General features: G+C 42.5%; 1 protein-coding gene across 1 annotated transcript in view; it reads left to right on the top strand.

Moving 5' to 3' along the window:
- Positions 1 to 16422, top strand: part of NSUN6 (NOP2/Sun RNA methyltransferase 6) — a 36080-nt gene extending 19658 nt beyond the window's left edge. The window contains exons 6-11 of the mRNA XM_049777796.1: positions 2294 to 2375; positions 5526 to 5645; positions 9467 to 9611; positions 10403 to 10551; positions 12587 to 12712; positions 16188 to 16422. Coding sequence (XP_049633753.1) covers positions 2294 to 2375; positions 5526 to 5645; positions 9467 to 9611; positions 10403 to 10551; positions 12587 to 12712; positions 16188 to 16409 — 844 coding nt within the window. The 3' untranslated portion in view covers positions 16410 to 16422. The remainder of the gene's footprint in view (positions 1 to 2293; positions 2376 to 5525; positions 5646 to 9466; positions 9612 to 10402; positions 10552 to 12586; positions 12713 to 16187) is intronic.
- The last annotated feature ends 2801 nt before the right edge of the window (positions 16423 to 19223 follow it).

The raw sequence follows: 19223 nt of genomic DNA, 5'->3' as shown, positions 1-19223 counted from the left end.
GACCCTGGGTGGTTTCTGGGTTAGCAAAGCTGGCCCCAGAATGTGTATTTCCATGCATTTGTGATTGGCAGTTCAAAAAGTCTTTGAAGTGATGAAAGAGGTTATGATTTCTAGGTGTTTAATGTTGGCGCCCCCTAGACAGTGGTTAGGATTAGGATCTCAATTTAGGTAAATGCATCATTTAAACAATGAACTGACCTTTGAATGTGGAATAGTGACATTTCAGAGGTTTTCCTCTATATATTTCTTGCTATTGTCAGGATTGAACCATGAAGTGGTTTAGATCCAATCCGGCTGGCAGCAGGAACCAAGCAGCTTTACTTGGGATTGAAATTGCTTGATTTTATTGGATTCACTGATACAAAACAATAAGCACAAGATGAAGGCTAAAGTGGAGGGAAGAAGAAAGGAGGTGAGATGATGAGCAAAATAGGCTTCTCCTAAACATGCCATTTTGATATGTAGGTGGTTTTGATTAGAAAATAACACATTGGGGCCAGACTGGTGGCATAGTGGGTAAAGTGTTTGCTTTGCTTGCCACTAACCTGGATTTGATCTGCGGCTTTTCATGGGGTCTCCAGAGGCTGCAGGAGTGATCTTTAAGCACAGATCCAGGAGTAACCCCTAAGTGCTGCTGGGTGTGGCTCCAAAACAAACAAGCAAGAACAAACAAAGAAAACAGAAAATAAGACAAAAATGGCTAAGGAAGGGATTAGAGAGATAGCATGGAGGTAGGATGTTTGCTTTGCATGGAGAAGGACGGTGGTTTGAATCCCAGCATCCCATATAGTCCCCCAAGACTGCCAGGAGTGATTTCTGAGCATAGAGCCAGAAGTAACCCCAGAGCACTGCCGGATGTGAACCAAAAAAACAAAAAAAAGGCTAAGGAAAAACTTTGATGTTCTTCTGTCCCTGAGTATGCTTAGGTTTCTTTCTAGGGTTGGATAGAGTGTATGGTGTTAAAGTGTTTACTTTGCATACTACCAATCTCTATTTAATTATTTTTCTTTTTCTTTTCCTTTTTTGGGCCACATCTGGCAGTGTTCAGGGGTTACTCCTGGCTCTGCCACTCGTGGCAGGCTCAGGGAACCATATGGGATGCCGGGGATTGAACCCAGGTTCTGTCCTGGGTCATCTGCATGCAAGGCAAACGCTCTAATGCTGTGCTATTGCTCCAGCCCCCACTATTTAATTATTTTAGACTTTTATTTATTTTTTAATTTACTTTATTTAAAATAAACACCATGGTTATATGATTGTTCATAATACAGTTGTGTTTTTCCACAATTAAACAGAGAGAGGGATATAGCGCAGCGACGTTTGCCTTGCAAGCAGCCGATCCAGGACCAAAGGTGGTTGGTTTGAATCCTGGTGTCCCATATGGTCCCCAGTGCCTGCGAGGAGCTATTTCTGAGCAGACAGCCAGGAGTAACCCCTGAGCACCGCCGGGTATGACCCAAAAACCATCACTCCCATATATGCATCATAAAAAGATAAGATAGTATGGCAATAGTATTCAGAGTCAATAGAGACAAAGGCCAGGAGGTAGGAAGCTTGCCAGAAATAGGGGGGAGTGCAGTTAGGGCAGAGAAGGGATCACTATGACAGTGAGAGGTGGAAATGATCACTCTGGACAAGAACTGGGTATGGAAAGGAGATAGACTCTATCTGTATGGCGAACCTATGGCACACGTGCCAGCATTGGCATGAGAAGGCCTTGCAGCTGGCACTTGCCGGAAGGTTTGCAATTAAGATATGCGGAGCATCGGGAGGCTAGTGTGCCGATGTCTGCTTTGCAGCTCACCTGGCAACAGGGCTAGACTGGCCATTGGGCGGACGTGCTGGCACTTTGAGGAAATTCTTTGGTTTTGTGCATCAGTTTGGGCACTCGAGCTTAAAAAAGTTAGCCATCACTGAGATAAAGTGAGAAGCAGGATACTTCTGTTTAGTTTTTTTTTTTTTTTTTTATCTCTACCAGGAGTGACCCTTGAGCACAGAGCCAGAAGAAAACCCTGAGCACGGTCACACTTCTCCCCCCACCCCCAAATAAAAATAAGACAACCCCAAAACCAAACTGCATCTTATATTTGACATGCTACCTAGACATTCCCTGGAAACAGTTTATGTAGACTAGCATTTCTCAACTATAGGGAACCCCTTCCTCCCCCAGGAGAATTCAGTGGTCGAAGGTAGAAACTGTAAATAGGGCAGAGCTGACTCAGAAGCCACTGGCTGGTGTCCGTAAGATGACAAGAAGTGCCTCTAGAGAGACAATGTGGGTTTTTCTTCGCAGGGGGATAGGCGTTCGCATGACTGACCCACTGTACCGCAGCCCCTCCTTTGACAGCGTCCTGCCAGGCTACGTGTTCCTACAGGTAAGGAGACGGAAAATGGGCAGATAGGCTTCCATGTCTTCATTGAGTTGTGGGGAATTGGGACGTTTTCTTAGATCTTTTTCTTTTTACTGTGGATGAACTTTCTAATTTTTCTTTGGTTGGTTAAGCAGCTTGTTGTTGTTACTTTTCATCACAGAATATTAATCTCTGAATAAAGTGTACATTTGAATTTACTTATAATGTTTTCTTTGGAACTTGGAATAAAGTTCAGATGGTTTGCTAATGGGTTTCTGTTAAGTTGTTATCAGTTGCTGGGATACAAGTAATTTTTTTAATATCCAAGTTATTAACTTCTTTCATGTGGGGTCTGAAGAGCAAGCACAGTGGATAGGGTGTGTGCTTTGCACCTTGGACCTAGGTTCAATTCCTGGAACTCTCCCATCCCTTGAGTCTGTGGGAGTGATCCCTGAGCACAAAGCTAGGAGTAAGCCCTGAGCACTGCTGGGGGTAGCCCCAAAACAAAGTTCTTTTATATTTATGATCTCATTTGGTTTGCAACTAGTCTGCTGGTTAGATGGTTTAAAAAAAATTTTTTTAATGGTTTTGATTGTGAGCCACACCTGACTGTGCTCAGGGATCACTCCTAGTGGAATTGGTAGAATACTATGTGGTGCTAGGGATTGAACCTGGGTCATCCAAATGCAAGGCAAGTGCCTTCCCCACTATACTATCTCCAGCCCCAGAAGTTTTGAAAAAACTTTGCCATCATTTAAATATTTAACTGAGTCTCTGCTTTGAACTCTTTCATATTTTCAGCTTATGCTTAACCAGGTAGTTCTTAATGTTTTTATTGGTTGGAAATTTTCTTTTTTTTGTTTTTGTTTTTGTTTTTGGGCCACACCCTGCTGTGCTCAAGTGTTATTCCTGGCTATTTGCTCAGAAATAGCTCCTGGCAGGCACGGGGGACCGTATGGGACACCGGGATTCAAACTAACCACCTTAGGTCCTGCATTGGCTGCTTGCAGGGCAAACACCACTGTGCTATATCTCCAGCCCCGAGTTGGAAATTTTCTGACCTTTACTTTCCTTGTTATGATTTTTAGGAGAAAGGTGTAACATTTTGTCTCTAGGTAGAGATTCCCTGTATCCCTGATAGCTATATACGTGTTTAGTGCTTTAATATTGGACTTTAGTCTATACAATTTTCATTTTTGGAGTACACTAGACTTGAAATAAACTCTGTAAGAGGTCTCTGTTTTTCTTGTTTAGTGCACTGGCATGGCCCTGATTTGCCTCAACAATACTAAGTTTAATGATACGTTTAAGATGGTGTTTCTTGGGCCGGAGAGATAGCATGGAGGTAAGGCGTTTGCCTTTCATGCAGAAGGTTGGTGGTTCGAATCCTGGCATCCCATATGGTCCCCTGAGCCTTCCAGGAGCAATTTCTGAGCAAAGAGCCAGGAGTAACCCCTCAACATTGCCGGATGTGACCCAAAAACAAAAAACAAAACAAACAAAAAAAGATGGTGTTTCTTCATTTTTCATTTTTTCTTTCTTTTTTTTTGGTTTTTGGGTCACACCCAGCGGCACTCAGGTTACTCCTGGCTCTTCATTCAGAAATTGCTCCTGGCAGGCTCGGGGGACCATTTGGGATGCTGGAATTTGAACTACTGTCCTACTGGATCGGCTGCTTGCAAGACAAACGCACTACCACTGTGCTATCTCTCTGGCCCCTCTTCTTTTTTTTTCTTTATGATCTTTTCTTTTTCCTTTATTTATTTTGGGAGGAGGTTTGAGCCACACCCAGCGACACTCAGACACTACTGGCTCTGGGCTCAGAAATCACCCCTGGCAGGCTCCAGGGGCCCTATGAGATGCCTGGGATAGAATTTGGATTGGCCACATACAAGGCAAATGCCCTAGCCACTGTGCTCTCACTCCAGCCCTTAAATAATTTTAGTTAAGCATATTCATGACTTGAAAAGTAATTGTAGAATTCTGTTCTTTTCTTTTGGGGGAACCACACCTGATTATGCTCAGGGGTTAATACTCTGAGTAACTCCTCCTCTGTGCTCAGAAATTATATCTGGAGGTGCTGAGGAGACCCTAGGGGTTGCTGGGAACCAAACCTGGGTCAGTTGTGTGCAGGACATGTGTCTTGCCACTGTATTATATAACTCTGATCTCAGGTAAGGTTTCCTAAATAAGAGTTAGATGATGACTTGTTTGAAATTGCAGTTATTCACATTTTCTTAAAAACAAAACAAAACTAAACAAAAACCCTAGAGCTTTCTTATTTTTCGAAGTGGTCTTCAAATGTTGGTAATTATTGAATTTAGAAACAGCAGTCTGCTTTTTATTTTAATTGGTTTGTTGGAGTGGTTGTAGAAATGGGTAGTTTTTAATATTCTATGAGATCTTAGATCATTTTAGAAAATGATAAACTTGGGCCCAGAGAGATAGCACAGCGGCGTTTGCCTTGCAAACAGCCAATCCTGGACCAAAGGTGGTTGGTTCGAATCCCGGTGTCCCATATGGTCCCCCGTGCCTGCCAGGAGCTATTTCTGAGCAGACAGCCAGGAGTAACCCCTGAGCACCGCCGGGTGTGGCCCAAAAACCAAAAACCAAAAAAAAAAAAAAAAAAGAAAATGATAAACTTGCTAACATTAGTATATTTACAGTGTACCATGGAACTGTAGAGAGAGTATAGCAGGGAAAGCACTTGCCTTACATACAGCCAATTAGGATGCAGTCCTTAGTACCATATATAGTTCTCTCAAGCACTGCCAGGAGTGATCCCTGAGCGCAGAGCCAGGAGTAAGCCCTGAGCACAGTTGGATATGGTCCAGCATAAACAAACCAAAAAAAAAAAAAAAAAAACAAAAAACAGGCCAGAGCAATAGCACAGCAGATAGAGCATTTGCCTTGCACGTGGCCAACCCAGCTTTGATCCCTGACTACCCATATGGTTCCTGAAGCTGCCAGGAGTCATTTCTGAGCAAAGAGCCAGGAATAACCGTTGAGGGCCTCCAGGTGTGGCCCCAAAACAACAATAAACAAAAGAACATGGTCTGGCAGAGGAAGCTGTTTGGTGTCTCAAAGATTTTCTTGTACATTCTGAGTAATGTAACTTGTAAAAGTTTAACATCATTGTTAAGTTTTTCTGTTTTTTTTTTTTTTTTTTTACAGAATTTGCCATCTGCTGTTGTAACTCATGTTTTGGATCCTCAGCCTGGAGAGAAGATTCTGGATTTGTGTGCAGCCCCTGGAGGCAAAACAACACATATCGCTGCACTAATGCATGATGAGGTAAGACTGTTCAGAGCAAAATTGCTTTCAGGTGTTACATATTTCAGTGAAGAAACTGTATGGATTTAGACATCCAACCAACCTTCAGCTATCTCAGGTCCAAACAAACTGGAGACTGTTTAGTTCTCAGCCTCCTGTTCAAGTTCAGAAGAGAATTATCCTTTGGGAAAGCTGTCTCGGGGCCTTGTATCCCAAAGGCTCTTAGAACACAGAATAGCTTTCTTCCCTCAAAAAATGAAGATGCATTGAAATTAGGAGATGTTTTCATGTTCTTAAAAGACTCGACATCGGGGCCAGAGTGATTAGCACAGCAGGGAGGGCATTTGCTTTGCACATAGCTGACCCAGGTTTGATCCCCGGTGTCCCATATAGTTTCCTCAATACCAGGAGTGATTTCTGAGTGCAGAGCCAGAAGTAACCCCCGAGTACCACCAGGTGTGACCCCAAAATTACATAAAACAAAGATTTGACATTTGCTGAAGCTGCTAAAATAAATTTCAGTACTACAGATTAATTTGACAATATCCAGTTACAGTTTAAAAATATGTATTTTAAAGACATACATATACGTATAAATGTTTACACAGGCACATATCAAATGTGTGTGTAACTATGGTGGTGCATAGAAACCTTATCTGGCTTAATTGTACAGCTGATTTTATTGTGGAAAATATAATCAAGTCTATCCTTGAATTTTAGCTTAGATTATGCCTTTTTCCTATTTTTTTTTTATCCCCTCTGTGCTTTCTCTCTCTCTCTCTCTTTTTTTTTTCAGGGCTAATGCTGTTTCCAAACTCACTGTGGCCTTGTAAGCCTACCTGTATTTCATTGAGATTTCTCAAGAATGGCATGGCAGGCGGGAGAGAGCTCAGCCAGCTGTAGCACAGGCTTTACAGGCAGGAAGTTCACATTCCACCTCCAGCATTACAGTCCTCTGAGCACCATGCTAGGAGTAGCCCCTGAGCATTGCTAGGTGTGACCCTAAATCAAGAAACTTCCTTATTTCTTGAAATATGCCAGTAACTCATTTATTTTTCCTGCCATCAATCTAACCAGTTTCTAAAATTCTTATTCATGTTAATACCTTATGTGGTTACTTGCCTTGATCTAGAGTGAAATTGTAATTACCTGATTAAAAATATTGATTGTATGCCAAGTACTGGGGATTCAGTAGTAAACCACGGTGACCTAGATATTCTTTCTAGATAGAAGACAGATCATAAAAGAATGAATTGAAACCTGGCTTTAAGCTGTGGCGGCAGGAAGGTAGGCTTCCTTGTGAGGGTGCTGATGGGCAGAGAAGCTCTGTTCATCTGACCAGTGTGTGTGCTCTCTGCTCCCATCCCCACAGTGCCAGATTGCTGATGCACTCGGCATCTAGATGTGAGCCTTCTTTGTTTTTTCTTTTTGGACCTTGTCCAGGCTTACTCTGGTTACTCCTGGCTCTGTTGCTCAGAGATCATTCCTGGCAGGCTGGGGCGACCATATGGGATGCTGGAGATGGAACTTAGGTCAGGTATGTCCAAGGCAAATGCCCTCCCTGCTCACTGTACTACTATCTCTTCAGTTCCCAGCCTATGATGGTTCTTAAGTCACCGAATTGGTAGAAAGAATGTAACATCGGCCTTTACTAGGTCAAGATGAAATAGTGGCTTTTTATTTCATCTTTTATTCTTGCCTTTAAGTCACACCTGACTTGTATTCAGAGCCTACTCCTGACTCTGCACTGAGAAATCACTCATGGCAGGACTCTGTAAGACCCTAACCTAATGTGACACTGGGGTTCAAACCTAGGTCAGCTGTGTGCAGGACAAGCACCTTACCTGCTATACTATCTCTCCAGCTCTCCAACTATCTCTTACAGCTTTTTCAGTAGTGCCAATCATTTTTGATCTCTCAAAGACTTCTTATGAAAACTCACTTTACTTTCTCACTTTATACTTGAACCAACACATCTAGAATTTCTTAAAACAAAATGTCACATACAAAAGGGCGAAACAATAATACAAAAATGCATATTCTTAATCAGATAGGAGAAATTTGCCTCTCCTGCCCTATTTATCTCAGATACCCACTTGCAGCTGTAGTAACCTTGATGACTGTCCTTGAGCGATTCAAAATCTCTAATAGAAAAAAAAAGCTAGTCTGGTAGAGAAGCTGTTCTGTGTGGGTACAGGAAGATTGTTCAAGTTCAGCACATCGGGGTCACCCAGCATGATATCAGCACTGCCCTGCTGGCACACTGTGGCCTAGGATGGCCTCATCCCTGAATACTGTGGACTGGCCCCCACAGTGGAAACATTTTATTGTTTGAATTTGTGGAGAATTAAGACTTTGCTCATAAGAATAAATAATGCTTCCTCTTTGTTTTTCCTCTTGTTCAAAAAGAATTTCAAGTGTTGGGGCTAAGGAGATAGTTAAAAAGACTGTAGAGTCCTGTGTTGGATTCCTACACTGATGTTCCCCCAGCAACTCTGGGAGTGGTTCTCCAGTATTTGAATCAGAGCCATCACCTCCCCGCAGAAAAAGAATTTAGGTGGTTAACTCTAAACCTGTGAGATAAAATATTTGATCAGAACATAAATGAATGTAAAATAGGAAGATTCATTGTGGTGTATAGTTACATTTCCGGGTTTTTTTCCAATTGTTTATTTTTGTTTTGGGATCATACCTGGTAGTGTTCAGTGGTTACTCCTGGGTCTGTGCTCAGAAATTAGTCCTGCATATGGGATGCCAGAGATTGAACCCAGGACAGTTGCACTGAAGGCAAACTCCTTCCCACTGTGCTATCTCTCTGGCCCTCAGGTGTTTTGCTTTTAATGATTACATACTACAGTGGAAATAGCAATTGATTGAGTCATCAGCCAGGAGAGGCAATTTTCTCCTTTTGTATGTTTGTTACGAAGTGCTGGGGATTTCAACTGAGGGCCTCACATACACTAGGCAAGTACTTGACTGAGCTCCATTCCCGAACCTACAAACTCAGGTTTTGAGTTTTTTGATTTATGTTAGCTACATAACTGGACATAGCTGGACCTTAGAAGAAAATCATCTGGAAAGAGGGGCCGGAGTGATAGCACAGCGGGTAGGTGTTTGCCTTGCACTCGGCCAACCTGGGACTGACCCAGGTTTGATCTCCAGCATCTCATATGGTCCCCCGAGCCTGCCAGGAGTGATTTCTGAGTGCAGAGCCATGAGTGTAACCCCTGAGCACTGCTGGGTGTGGCCCAAAAACCAAAATCCAAAAAAAAAAAAAAAAATTGTGGATTTGGGGGGCCAGAGTAATAGCATAGCTGTAGGACTACCCAGGATGGACCAGGGTTTGATTCCTAGCAACCCATATAGTTCCCCCCACCCCCAGCCTGTCAGGAGCTATTTCTGAGCTAGTTACTGAGTGCCGTCATGTGTGTCCCAAGCCCCTCACCCCCACCCCCAATGTGGATATTTTTAGTGTGTGGGTGGGTAGGGGGAGGATGGTTTTTGGGGGGCCACCCATCAGAAATGCCAAGGGTTACTCCTGGCTCCGTACTCAGGGAATTACTCCTGGATGTGCTTGGAGGACCAAAAGCTTGGGGTGACGGGGATTGAGACAGGGCCATCTGCTTGCAAGCTAAGCACCCTATTCTCTATACTATATCTTCAGCTCTGAAAATGTGTTTTTAAAAAGAAAAGACTTAAGTATATGATTTAAATTTAATACATTTTGTTAATGAACTTAGTTTCAAATCTAGAGTTAGGAAGAACATGAGAAAACTACTTTGCTCATTAATTTTTATATTTGGTTTAGATTTACACTTTTTTTTTCATTTGTTTGCTTTTAGGGGGAAGTAATAGCACTGGATAAAATACCCAACAAAGTAGAAAAAATAAAGCAGAATGCTTTATTGTTAGGACTGAATTCTATCAGGGCATTTTGCTTTGATGGAACAAAGGCTCTTAATCTTGATATGGTTGCAGGCGCAGAAGGTGAGTCAGTTTTATCTTTTTAAAGTTTTTTTTTTTTTTACCCTCCCTTTAAAGGTTTTGTTTCCTTTCATCTTGCCAAACCTATGCTCCCTTACCTCATAAACTACTGAGTAAAGCCAATTAGATCTTTACATTTATTTAGGTGAAATTAGTTTATGTCTTGGTAGCTACTCCTGTTGTGCTAAGGGCTTACTCCTGGCAGTGCTCAGGTGACTGTAGATTAACTCTGGGGATCACTATAAAAAGTGTCATTCTCCAGAAAGACTGGACTTAATCACAGGTTTGAGCTCAGATGAATTGAGCTCAGAGCTCAGAATTATTAGAATTCTAATTCTAATGAGAATTAGAAACCTCATTCAATTCTCATTGAATTAGGTCTTATAATTTACAACTATGAAAATTGCATTTGAATTTTTTATATAGCAAATCCATATTTAATATTTCCAGAATTATTTCAGCAGTGACTTGATTATAGAGGAAAATGTTTTCTCTTTCACATGATGACTAATATAAAAGTTGCTTCTGATAATGTTGGTTTTTTTTTTTGTTTGTTTTTTTTTTGCCATACCTGGAGGGGGGTTACTCCTGACAGCTCTGTGCTCAGCTACCACTACTGGCAAGCTCAAGGGACCATGTGGGATGTCGAGGATTGAACCCAGGTTGGCCACATGCTAGACAAGCACCCTACCCAATTTGCTATTGCTCTGGCCCAGTAATATATCTTTCTTAGGCATTTTCTATTCTTGACCAAGTAGGGCAGATGGCAAGTATGGGTGTAATTCTTTTCATAGGGCACCCTCCATTCCTGCCAGAATCCTTTGACCGAATTCTTCTTGATGCGCCCTGTAGTGGACTGGGCCAGAGACCAAACATGGCCTGTACTTGGACTTTGAAGGAGGTGACTTCATATCAGCCATTACAGAGGAAGCTCTTTACTGTGGTAGGTGATGCCATTTTTCTGTAAGAGAAAATGAACTTTCACTACTCTGATGTTTAAAAAATTTGGGATCACTTCTGGTGGTCCTTGAGGATCATGGTGTAGTCTGTTGGTTTTTACTTGGACATGAATTATGTGTAGATACCATGTTAAAGTACATAGGAACAAGTTGTTGCCAAGGCTTAAAATGGTACGTAGAGATACACCACCAATTCACAAGATTAATTTATACATCATTATATATTATAGGAAAAGTGTACTAGGTGTTTATCGTGTATCCTTAGGTGATAATCATGTAACCACCTGGTTCTCTTGGGGATCCCCAGAGACTCCTGAGGTCCACCCCAGTATTGGAATAATCCTCAGGGCACTGCAGGCCCTGAGCAGCACCTTGTCATTGGACCAGTCAGATGATCACCAGATGGGGTTCTTGCGAATCCCACCCCCTCACTCCTGGCAGTGCTTGGGGGACCATATGTGATGCTGGGTATCAAACTCAGGTTTGATACAAATATAAGACTAGTGCCCTGGGCCCGGAGAGATAGCACAGCGGCGTTTGCCGTACAAGCAGCCGATCCAGGACCAAAGGTGGTTGATTCGAATCCCGGTGTCCCATGTGGTCCCCCGTGCCTGCCAGGAGCTATTTCTGAGCAGAGAGCCAGGAGTAACCCCTGAGCACCACCGGGTGTGGCCCAAAAACCAAAAACCAAAAAAAAAAAAAAGACTAGTGCCCTCTCCACTATATTGTGGTTACAGCTTCCAAATGTGTTTGTGCGTGCCTTTGAATGTGATATATATATATATATATCTATATATATATATTTAAAAATCAAACTTATTTTTAGTATTCTTTTATTTTTGTGTTCACTTCTTATTTCTTGATGTATTTTCTGTAAAGATACTCATGGAATACCTTCTACATCTAATAATACTAGTCTAGGTATTGGCAATACAGTGTGAAAAGCCAACAGTCCCTGTCCTTACTCATGTAATTTGTTATAAATGGGATAGAAAATAAATAGATGAGATTGATAATATTATAAGGCCATAGAAGAATGGAGCAAACTGAAATAGAAGGAGGCTTTGGCATGCTGGATTGTAGTTGTAGTTGTACATGCTGGCAGAGGGCATAGCTGAAAATGTGACATGTAAGCAAAGGTCAGACTATAAGGGAGCAAGAATGCGGAGAATGAGATGGGATTTTTATTGAATGGGAGAGGCCAGTGTTGGTAGAGCTGAGTGAGCAAAGAGCACGAGCTGGGTCAGCCAGAGGCTGGCCCTGGCCTGGAAACCCACCAGAGCACTTTGGTTTGGAATCCAAGTTCTGGTGAAGGACACTTTGCAGTTTTGAGCTGAGAACTGACCAGCTGTAAAAGCACTGCTCTTACTATGTGTTGCAAATAGATTGTTGCTGGTGGTCAGGAAGGACACATGTCAGTCAAGTAGGAAGGTGTTGTGATAATACAAGTACCAAAGATAAGAGGCTTGACTTAAAGCCATAGCAGAGGAACTATGATTAGTAGCCAAATTTTTATATAACTTGGGGGTGGAGCCAGTAGCTTGTATTGATGAAAGATGGTGATATGTGTCTGTGTGTGTGAAACATTCAGATTGGAACTGTTAGGATAATCTGAACATTGGTCTAAGCTTCTGGAAGAATGGGAATATTTTTCCTGTGGGTCTGAGAGGAAACTAAAAGTTCGGTTTGGGACCTGTCCAATTTGATGGTAGAAATAGAGCATTATGTAAGTGTCTGAATATAAGAATTCAGCAAGGTGTCTAGCCTATGTTAGTATATAATTTCATGTAAAAATGCTATCTAAATGCTGTGAAACTGAATGGTTGTGTTTGGCAAAGTATTGGTCTACGGGACTATACGGCACATCCAAGATAGTTAAATTACTCTCGTCCAGAATAGACTCATTAGTGAAGGAATCGTGACCATCCAGGTCAGCATTGAAATGATTCTCCAATACTGTCCCTGTCAATTGCCTTGAGCCATGTTTGGGTCTTGTGCCCTGACCCCTCTTCCCTTCAGGCGGTTCAGCTGCTGAAACCAGGGGGCCTGCTGGTCTACAGCACATGCACAATCACCCTGGCAGAGAATGAAGAGCAAGTTGCCTGGGCCCTCACCAAGTTTCCTTGCCTTCAGCTTCAGCCTCAGGTAAGAGTTCCCAGCTTCTCAGTGCAGTGCCATCAACCAGCCACAGCAGCTTAAGTGCAGTGATGAGCACTGGATGTCAAGGAGGATATACATCAGACAAAATGTCTCGAAGCTGTACTCCAGTGAACAGGAAAGTTTTTTGGATTGTATTTATGCCCAAGGTTTTTCATGTCCTGACCAAGTTTTTCTTCTGCTTCATTCACTGCTATTGGGTTTAATTGCTACCTAGTTTAGCTGTCTGTTCTTAAATAAAAATAATTTTGTGGCCGCACCTGGTGGTGCTCAGGGATTGGCTTGACTCTGTGCTTGAGTTGGCAGAGATGGAACTCAGTTGCCCTCCTCACTGGACATTGGCTCTGGCTTCATATGTGCTTTCTAGGACTTCCTGGTCCTAGATTTTTCTGATGTGGAAAATATTAAGCATATTTTTCTCAAGGCTTAAACCCAGTGGTCCTCAAACTATGGCCCGCGGGCCACATATTGTATTTGTATCTGTTTCTTCATTGCAAAATAAGATATATGCAGTGTGCATAAGAATTTGTTCATTGGGGCCGGGCGGTGGCGCTGGAGGTAAGGTGCCTGCCTTGCCTGCGCTAGCCTAGGACGGACCGCAGTTCGATCCCCCGGCGTCCCATATGGTCTCCCAAGAAGCCAGGAGCAACTTCTGAGCGCATAGCCAGGAGTAACCCCTGAGCGTCACAGGGTGTGGCCCAAAAACCAAAAACCAAAAAAAAAAAAAAAAAAAAAAAAAAAAAAAAAAAAAAAAAAGAATTTGTTCATAAGTTTTGTTTTTACTATAGTCAGACCCTCCAATGGTCTGAGGGACAGTAAACTGGCCCCCTGTTTAAAAAGTTTGAGGACCCCTGGACAGACTTGAATAAACAGAATATCAAACACTAGTGGGTGGACTGAGGGCTGTTTAGGATTATTGCTGCTTCAGGATTTTGGGATCTTTGTTTGCTCATACAATTTTGATTTTTGGGCCACAGCTGGCAATCTTCAGGGGTTGGTCCTGGCTCTATGTTAAGGAATCACTCTTGGTGGACTTGGGTTACCATATAAAATGCTAGTGATGGAACCTGGGTTGCTGTGTGCAGGGTGTTTTTATCCGCTATAGGATTATCCAAGAATCCTGCTGCTTTATGGTTTCTTGCTTTATAGTAGAAGTTCTCTAGCTCCCCGACTTTTCTGTTAGGACATTTATTTATTTATTTATTTATTTATTTATTTAGTACAGGGGTGGCGAACAAGTTTGACACAAAGAGCCAAAATTTTAAACTGGGAGAGTCAGAGAGCCATACCACGCAGACAAAACAAACACACAAAAGCATATAATTTTTATAGTAATATATTCAACACATAATTGCATTTTGCCATTTTGAGTGAGGGTAAAAATCCTGCAGTGATGATGAGGGTGTGCTGCGTCCTCCACACTAAGAACTAACGGCCAGATGTGACCCAACATGTGACACACGGGTCCCCGCCACGCTCGCTGGCCTGTGCAGTTGTTTCCGAGGGATGGGAGACGGGATGATGCAGCCTGGGGGCGGGACTCCAAACTTGGAGATCTCTTCTCAGAGGTCCCTCCTCAGAAGCAGCAGAACAAAATCCAAACTTGGCAAAGAGCCACAGTATACAAAATAATGAGAAGAGGCAAAGAGCCGCATTCATTTTGGCCGGGAGCCGCGTTTTTGCCACCCCTGATTTAGTAGTTGGGCTACACCTTGTGGCATTTATGTTATTCCTGACTTTGTGCTCAGAAATGCCTCCTCTCAGGCTTGAGGGACCATATTGGATATCAGGGATCAAAGCTCGGCCAACTGCATGCAAGGCAAATAAATGCCCTACACATGCTATTGCTTCAGCCTCAGTTTTTTTGTTTTTTTGTTTTTTTGTTTTTTTGGTTTTTGGGGCACACCTGGCAGTGCTCAGGGGTTCCTCCTGGCTCTATGCTCAGAAATTGCTCCTAGCAGGCTCGGAGGGACCATATGGGATACTGGGATTCAAGCCACCGTCCTTCTGCATGCAAGGCAAATGCCCTACCTCCATGCTATCTTTCCGGCTCCAGCCTCGGTATTTTTTTTTAATTAAAACTTTTTTGGGGGGCCGGGAAGGTGGCGCTACAGGTTAGGTGTCTGCCTTGCAAGCGGATGGACCGCGGTTCGATCCCCCGGTGTCCCATATGGTCCTCCCAAGCCAGGGGTGATTTCTGAGCACATAGCCAGGAGTAACCCCTGAGCGTCAAACGGGTGTGGCCCAAAAACCAAAAAAAAAAAAAGCTTTTTTGGGGGGGGGGTTTGGGTTTTTGGGCCACACCCAGCGGTGCTCAGGGGTTACTCCTGGCTGTCTGCTCAGAAATAGCTCCTGGCAGGCACGGGGGACCATATGGGACACCGGGATTCGAACCAACCACCTTTGGTCCTGGATCGGCTGCTTGCAAGGCAAACACCGCTGTGCTATCTCTCCGGGCCCTAATTAAAACTTTTTATTAGCGGTTCATTCCATATTTGAGATTGTTTAGCTCTGTAATAATGTTTATATTCATTCAGATATGTTGAAGGTTTTATAACTTCCTGGATTGACTTCTAGAAGCAATTGGAATACAAAAAAAAAGTAATGAGAAGTGGTTCCCAGATTCAATAATTAAGATGTTTAGATGGAAGTAATACTTATGAATTCCCTTGGAATTTTGTCTGTGTTCATTTATACACTCTGTATGTACCTAAACATATGCCACACACATACCAACATATACAACTAAAGGAGATGGATTATTTGGTAAGCAACGTGTTTTGCCAGGGATATGTCTGCAAATCTATGTTCTATTACACAAATGGTATGAGAAGTGCTGACTTCGGTTCAGATTAGCAAGCTTAAAGTTGGTGGTATTATGTAGTAAGTATCACTCAGTTCCTGCAGTTCCCAGTTGCCTCTAAGTGCCGAGGCAGCCTTCCTTTATGAATCGCTAATATTTATGTACCACATCAGAAAGAGATCCAATTAGCATGGGTCGGAGAGAAAAATCTGGAGATGTCCAAGGAATGCCTGTCAGGGAGCATCTGATAATAAGGCTGTTTTTAATCTCTTGTTACGGTGAGGCCAGGGCCCGTGTATCAATGCTCATTCGGTGCCAGGCAGGCACACCACCACCTTCTTTATTGAAGCTTTGCAGAGCTTTTTACTGAGGTTTTTATCAAGTACTTCAGGCCGTGGCAGAGCTGACATCGGACTCTGTATGTTCCTAGAAGGGAAGCTCGGGCTTCTCTCATGCTCTGGAGCACCTAATAGGTGCCCATTCCTGGGGTGCTTTCATCCTCACTCCCCCACTCCATGGCTGTAACACAGGAACAGCATCTACAAGCCACCCAGATGGAAGAATGTCTCATGCCTTTCCCGCTCCCTGGAATTGTGTGGTTGGGGTGCATTTGCCCCTGTCACTTGGTCTAGAGAAGGTGCTACTTCTTTCTCCAAACAGGTTCCACGGCTCGGTAGTGCAGGCATGACAGGAGCTGGCTTGTCTCAGGTACTCTTAGAACAACTGCAGCGATTCGACCCCTCAGCCGCGCCACTCCAGGACTCAGACACCCAGTTTCTGCAGGAGGCCAGCTCGGACCAGCTGATCCAGCTGGCAAATATGGACTGTATCGGCTTTTTCATCGCAAAGTTCCTCAAGTGCCAAAGCACAAAGGAGCCTTAGAAGCGAAAATGCCACACACACTGAGTGGCTGTATTGGAATTTTGTGTGTTTGCTCATGCTTGGTTTTCAGGGCCACATCTGGCTTATACACTCAGGGCTTATTCCCTGCTCTGTGCTTAGGGATCACTCCTGTTGGGACTTGGAGGACTATATAGGGTGCTGGGGTTTGAACCTGGGTCGGCAAGCACCCTACCAGCTGTATTATCACTTTGGCTCTCTTTTGTTTTATTTTTTTAATAACTGTTGGGGCCAGAGCAGTCATGTAGCAAGTAGGGTAGCCAACTAGGGTTCAATCCCTGACATCCCATATGGTCCGGTGACACTGCCAAGAGTATTCTTGAGTGCAGAGATCAGAGTAATCTCTGAGCACAGCTGGTTGTGACCCCAAAACAGAAACACCCCCCCCCCAAAAAAAATTCACCAAACCTCGAATTGTTGCCAGTGGCACTGGTGGTATGTCTATAAGGAAACAAAAGGATTCTCTGGAACCTTTTACCAGGATAGGAACAAAGAGGATGTGGTTGTGGATAGTACAGTATTTATATAGTTTGGTTTTGGAAGAAGTTTTATAGAGTAAGCAGAATGTAAAGAAAATGCCAATAAATGTATATAACATTTTCATTTGGAGTCTTCTGGTTTGTATTTGCAAAGAATGTTAGTGATTTTTAAAGATTTTTAAGTCAGTGAATCTCACAAAAGGAATAAAGTAATATATTATTTGGAAAGGCAGTGTTTTTTTTATTCCTAAGTTCCTAATGGGAAATATTACCTGCATAATTTAACCAACTTTCTAAATGTTTGGTCAAACAACCCTCTTTCAGATGAAATCTAAAACCTTTTGAAATGATTCTGTGCCATTACTGTTATTTTTTTCCTCATGATTTTAAACCAAGTAGCTTGCATTTGGGGTAGCCTTTTTCATCTACCAGAACACATATGAGTTGTTAAGAGATGTGATTGGTGAGAGAAATCTGGCTTCTAACAATTGGATGCTGACCTGTCACACACATCTGGGTCCTGGAGTTTCTGGTTGAACATAAAATATTTCACAGGAAACAAACTTCAGCCAGGACAACTATGAGTATGCTAATGACAAAAAAAAAAAAAGAGAAAACAAGTCCACTTTGTAATCAAGTCTGAATTTAGACAATAACCTCACCAGGCATACCCTAGACTGGCCAGGAGAAGTGACTGCTATTTGAAAGGTTATAATATCACTTCATGCTACCTGCTTCTTAGGTACAGCATTAAGATACTCCTAGGATAACTTAAAAACTCTTTCATGATATACTTTGCCAGTTTTACGTCATCCCCAAATTGCTGGGCAGTGGCCATATCAAGTGGACATTTAAAGGGAACACTTGCCTAATTCCTTTCCTTCTATAGGTTTCCCTTGAGATCTTTTAAGTGGCCTCCTCTCTGAGGAAGGCTTTCTTGAACATTCTTCTTTCCCAGAGCTACTGCTTTCATAGCCCTTTACACATTCTATCTACTTGACACATAGCCTCTGCACTCTTCCCTGAATGCTGGGGAAACTCTGGACACAGGGATCCATCTTTTCTTCATTTCAGTCATCCATAAATGCTTATTTATTGAATGCAGGGATAAATACTCCCGAGTTCTGTAAGATTCAAATAAGTGACTGACTTCTCTTCGTCCCACATTTTGCTTCCAGAGTTCTAGTAGGTATTTGGGTTTGGGGCTATACCTGGCAGTTCTAAGGGGCTACTGTTTGCTCTGCACTTGGGACTTACTCTTGGCGATACTCTGAGATTCTGGTCAACTTCTTGTGAGGCAAGCACCTTATCTGCTGTACAGTCTCTCTGCCCCCCTCTAGTAGGTAATGGACTAAACCAAAAAGGGTTTAACGTGTGCTACTTTTTTCTAGGGTCAAGTGTTCTTCCCAAACTACATGTTTTTGGGCTACATTCAACAGTGTGCCAAACTTCTGGCTCTGAGCATAGGGATCACTCCTGGTGGTGCTCAGATTGGATGCTGGAAATTAAACTGGTATCAGTTACATTCAAGACACTGCACTGTCTCTGGTTCTTAAATGTATATTTTTGTTTTTTTTTGGTTTTTTTTTTGGGTCACACCTGGCAGAACTCAGGGGTTACTCCTGGCTCCATGCTCAGAAATCGCTCCTGGCAGGCTCGGGGGACCATATGGGATGCCGGGATTCGAACCAATGACCTGCTGCATGAAAGGCAAAGGCCTTACCTCCATGCTATCTCTCTGCCCCCCCTTAAATGTATTTTTAAAATTCACAAGACCCATTATCTCCTCAAAGTCTCCGGAAAGCCTTTTACGTGAAATTAGGATGAAAATGGTGGAAAACCAATCAGCTTAATAGTAAATTATAAATTTAGAATAACACCAATAAATGCCAAGATGCAACTAATATAGACATTAAAATATTTGCTTATTTAAAACAGTAAGGACAACTAATATTCAAATTTTTTTCTTTAAATATTTTCAGTGTTTTTTTTCCCCTTCAAATAGAGCAAATTGGATAATAACTCATTCAATTTTAAAGGGACACAGAAATTTAAGAAAAAATACAATAAAAATCGGGAAATGTGGAGAAAAATTAATATATTATCTTTACCATTAAGTATTAACATAGTTCTGCAAAACAGAAGAGCATTTTAATTCAACAGTGAGAACATTTTACTTCAAAACCCTGTTACCACGTTAGTTTAAATAGCAAAGTGAAGTACAAATAGATAAAAATAGAATTTAGCCATAATGAAACAGCTGGCCCAGAAACTTCTAGTACCTCTTTATTTCTAACACTGACTCTTGGAGTTTTAG

This window comes from Suncus etruscus, chromosome 7 (genome assembly GCF_024139225.1).
Source record: "Suncus etruscus isolate mSunEtr1 chromosome 7, mSunEtr1.pri.cur, whole genome shotgun sequence".
Classification (NCBI taxonomy): Eukaryota; Metazoa; Chordata; class Mammalia; order Eulipotyphla; family Soricidae; genus Suncus; species Suncus etruscus.
Note: the sequence above shows the minus strand (reverse complement) of the source record. Positions and strands in the feature narration are given on the sequence as shown.